General features: G+C 52.9%; 3 protein-coding genes across 3 annotated transcripts; all 3 read left to right on the top strand.

Annotated features, from left to right (window-relative positions):
• Window positions 1-22: 22 nt before the first annotated feature.
• DACRYDRAFT_112678 (uncharacterized protein) lies at window positions 23-523 on the top strand (the record flags this gene model as incomplete). Its single annotated transcript, XM_040769467.1, has 1 exon — window positions 23-523. The coding sequence occupies one exon, from the start codon at window positions 23-25 to the stop codon at window positions 521-523; it is 501 nt and encodes a 166-aa protein (XP_040623426.1).
• Window positions 524-1,391: 868 nt separating this feature from the next.
• On the top strand, window positions 1,392-2,353 carry DACRYDRAFT_25664 (uncharacterized protein). The gene is made up of 3 exons (XM_040774258.1): window positions 1,392-1,821; window positions 1,870-2,063; window positions 2,114-2,353. The coding sequence occupies exons 1-3, from the start codon at window positions 1,605-1,607 to the stop codon at window positions 2,129-2,131; spliced, it is 429 nt and encodes a 142-aa protein (XP_040623427.1). The 5' UTR covers window positions 1,392-1,604; the 3' UTR covers window positions 2,132-2,353.
• Window positions 2,354-2,631: 278 nt separating this feature from the next.
• DACRYDRAFT_120056 (Ham1-like protein) lies at window positions 2,632-3,604 on the top strand (the record flags this gene model as incomplete). The annotated part of the gene is made up of 6 exons (XM_040770926.1): window positions 2,632-2,727; window positions 2,788-2,874; window positions 2,953-3,017; window positions 3,085-3,190; window positions 3,247-3,436; window positions 3,496-3,604. The coding sequence occupies exons 1-6, from the start codon at window positions 2,706-2,708 to the stop codon at window positions 3,602-3,604; spliced, it is 579 nt and encodes a 192-aa protein (XP_040623428.1). The 5' UTR covers window positions 2,632-2,705.
• Between the last annotated feature and the right edge of the window lie 136 nt (window positions 3,605-3,740).

The following is a 3,740-nucleotide window of genomic DNA, read 5'->3' on the forward strand; positions in this document are numbered from 1 at the left end:
CACGAATGTGCTCTCTTCTAGCATGAACGCTATGAAGACAGCCGCGTGTCAGCAGGTTGCACTTGATGCTGTCAAAGGACTCGAGAATGCGTTCCTCTTGGAGCATGTGTCTTATAAAGCACCAGCTCTCCAAAGGAAGCATCGACAAGAGCGATTGGCACGGAAGGATGCAGTACCCCATCTTTGCTCGATCCTGCGCGCAGCACTGTCCTCGCACAGGGAAGCACTCCTCGAGAGCAAATCCCCTCGATCCTTATATCTTGCCTCATCCACTCTTGACAAACTGAGCACTCTGCAGTTCGCGCTTTTCTCTTCCGGTCCAAGGGATAATGAGCGTGACTTGCTACGCGGTAGATCTGATCTCGGAGTCGTGGCCGAGGACGCGCTTCTGTCTGTTATCGAGTTTGCATGGATGTGTTGCCCAATCGATGAGCGCGTGGAAGAAGCAGAGGACGGAGGGCTGGAGGATGTTCACATGAGCGAAGAGAGCCAGCCGACGTGGTGGGATATAGCACTGAGTTGATATCTTCCCATATTTATTCTCTGTAACATATGAGTAGATGGCCTGTAATGCGAGTGTGGTGGGGACAGGTGGCCCGCGGACGGTACCAGCTGCTCTCAGACCCAACCTTTCAAAACAACCTGATGACCTGCTTCCGCGGTTCCTATATCCTCTATGTAATTCCCGCGTTTAGCTTCTTAGAAGAGTGGCTTTTGGGTGAATTCCCACGGCGAAAAAAAAGAGCATCACACCCACGTGTGACGGAAGAGGCACAGACTTTGCTCGTTGCTCAAGGTTAGACCACTCTCGATTCTCTCTCACTCTCACCTCAACATGGATCACAGTACTGGTGAACAGGCGGGTGCGCGCAACAAAAGGCCTATGATCGTCTTAAATGAACCTCTTCATGCTCTATGCGACTTCATCCTTTCGCTCCCGCAACTCACCGAAACACAGCAAACTCATTATGCTGCTCTAAAATCTGCATACCCCGAATTTGTTCCCCCCGAGATGGAGGGGATCGCGAAATACCTTTTTGAAGCACACAGAAACCCTATGGGTGTGTGTGGCCTGAGGATGTTCCAGACCTTGGCTTGCAACTACCCTTTTCAAGGCGTTGCGAACTCTCAAGAGTTCTGCCTCGGTGGATGCCATATGGGTGTATACGAGGTCTACAAGGCTGCCATCGGAATTTGCGGAGATCATTTGGAACAGGTAAGCCCTGCCACTGGTGTAACTTTTCAGAGCGCTGAGGCCACGCGTACAGCTTTCAGACGACCAGATCCTCGAAATAGCTCAAACCCTTACCAAATCCTCTGATCATAACGTCACATTCTCCCACAACATTCTTACGAAACTAGGCTGGATATGCCACCACCCGCTTGCGAATATTCAACAAGATTTTATCAGCTACCAATACTCTAGCTTTTTTTACTACAAACTAGGCTGCCAACTCAACATTGCAACGGCTAACCCTGCTTCGCCTCAACTCGAGTTGAGGGATCAGCACGTGTTACTCGGATGGAGCTACTCCGAATCCGTCCTAATCGAATTGAACCACCCGCCATCATTCCTTGAAATGCTGAGGTCTCTCAATCACTGTATGAGTGAAGAAGAGAAAACCGCTGCATTAGGAAGGATGGAGAGGCAGATCAAGGCAATCAAGAGGGTTCGAGAGTTCAGTCTGGAGGTCTACGACGGAACGTTTCTCGTGCGTATGGAGGCGCTCGAGTCTGCAGCGAGAAAGTTGCGACCACCACGCGGAGTACAGCGCTTGTGGGCCATACTGCACGAGAAGCTCCGTAGAGCAGATATGCAACGTCTGTCTTACCTCCTCCTTCCCTGACACATTCTTACCTTGAAAATAGAGCTGTGCCCAGTGGACTCGTCCCTCATCCCAGAAGAGCACCTTGTAGCCTTCTGGCGTCTGTGCCACACAGCGCACCGACTGGCATCGGCACTGTACGACACCCTCCCATACTGGATCATGGTCCAGCGTCCTCCACTGATGACGATTTGGCCAGACGAAGGGAGCGTGTACATCGATAAAGTTGTGAGACACGTAAGTCTCTCCTCAAGCCATTCTCTTGCAAAGGACTGACGGCAAGCCAGTTCTCCTTCGTCCGTTGACAACTTGCACTGTTGGGTGGGCTGCACAAGCTTACGAAGGTACCGATCTAGCTGTTCAGCCTTGATCGACTAGAGGAGATGGTGAGGGATATGGACCGGGTCAGGGAGATGGTACATAGCGAGGTGGTGTTGCCGCTGCAGGTCAGGGAGACGCTGGGCTTTTGGAGGAGGATGCATAGGTGCAGGGGGGGAAGGGAGTTTGTGGGGCTTCAGAGCGGCTTCAGAGTCGTGGGTAGCCCAGCTGTATTAATGTATGAGGTACTGATCATTTTCTCCTTCCTTGCTCCGTGGTTCTTCCATCAAGCAGTCTAGCGGGAGTTGGCTGTCAGTTATCAGTTATCAATTATCAGTTGTCAGGTGTGAGTTGTCCGTTGTCCGTTGTCCGCGTGTGCCTCGTGTGCGCCTGGCTTTAGGTCCGTGCGCCTCCAGGACCCCAAAGTGTGCCCTTTTCTTGATATTCATTTCACGATCGCACAATTGTCGGTGACGTCCCTAATCGTGTTCATACTGTGCTGTACTAATACTATTACTGCTTGTGCTACTGCTGGCCAGGTTGCTCGGGTATTAGCCTAGGATGTCTTCCCTGCTGCATGTCGGTACGCTCCCCTGCCCCACCCCAGCTGAACTCCAGCTCATCCCTCCCTCGTGGCGGACAGTATTTGTAACTTCCAACCCGCACAAGCTGAAAGAAGTCCGGGCAATCCTCGATGGTAGTGTGCAGGTCGACTCTAAGGCGCTGGATAGTGCGTCGGCCCTTCTCTTTGCTCGTTTAGGCCGGGAGTGACCTGTTGGTTGTCGTTGGTTGTTGGTCGTGCATGCAGTCCCGGAACTTCAGGGAACGACGCGTGAAGTCTCGCGCGCAAAGTGCCAACGAGCAGCCGAGTTAGTACGTCCCTCCTTCCTCCCCTTCCCCTTTCACTCCCTACCGACGTAAGACTGACCATGAGGGTTAGCTAGGCGGCCCGTGTATAACTGAAGATACTGCGCTGGGGTTTGACGCGCTCGGAGGGCTGCCAGGAGTGTATATCAAAGATTTCCTCAAGGCTATTGGGCATTCCGGTTCGCCCGTTCACGCCCAGCCTATATGACAGGCTTGACGACTCACGATCCCGCAGGGTTGAATACGATGCTGGAAGGGTTCCAGACCAGGGCGGCGAGTGCGATATGCACGTTTGCGTATTCTCCGGGGCCGGGGGCGGAGGTGGTCCTCTTTGAGGGTGTGACGAGGGGGAAGATCGTACCCGCCCGAGGAGGGGGGGACTTTGGCTGGGATCCGGTGTTCGAGGTTGAGGGAACAGGGAGGACGTGAGTCTTTCTGTGCGGTTTGTTCAGGTTGGAGCTGATTTGCTCTGGGGGTTGAATAGGTATGCGGAGATGGAGGCGGGGGAGAAGAACAACCTTTCTCATCGGTTTAAGGCGCTGGAGAAGCTTAGAGAGTATTTACAGGCGGGCGGTGGACTCAAGTCTGTGTAAGGGTATATATGCATGCATTAGATAATCCCCTGCAGGGAATGTGTTGTACTCATGCGGAAGACGAGTCCGGTCGATGACCGAAGATCGCTTGTGACGGAATGCGGTGAGTCTTGCCTTCTGCACTGAATCATTTAAG

This window comes from Dacryopinax primogenitus, assembly GCF_000292625.1.
Source record: "Dacryopinax primogenitus strain DJM-731 SS1 chromosome Unknown DACRYscaffold_34, whole genome shotgun sequence".
Classification (NCBI taxonomy): Eukaryota; Fungi; Basidiomycota; class Dacrymycetes; order Dacrymycetales; family Dacrymycetaceae; genus Dacryopinax; species Dacryopinax primogenitus.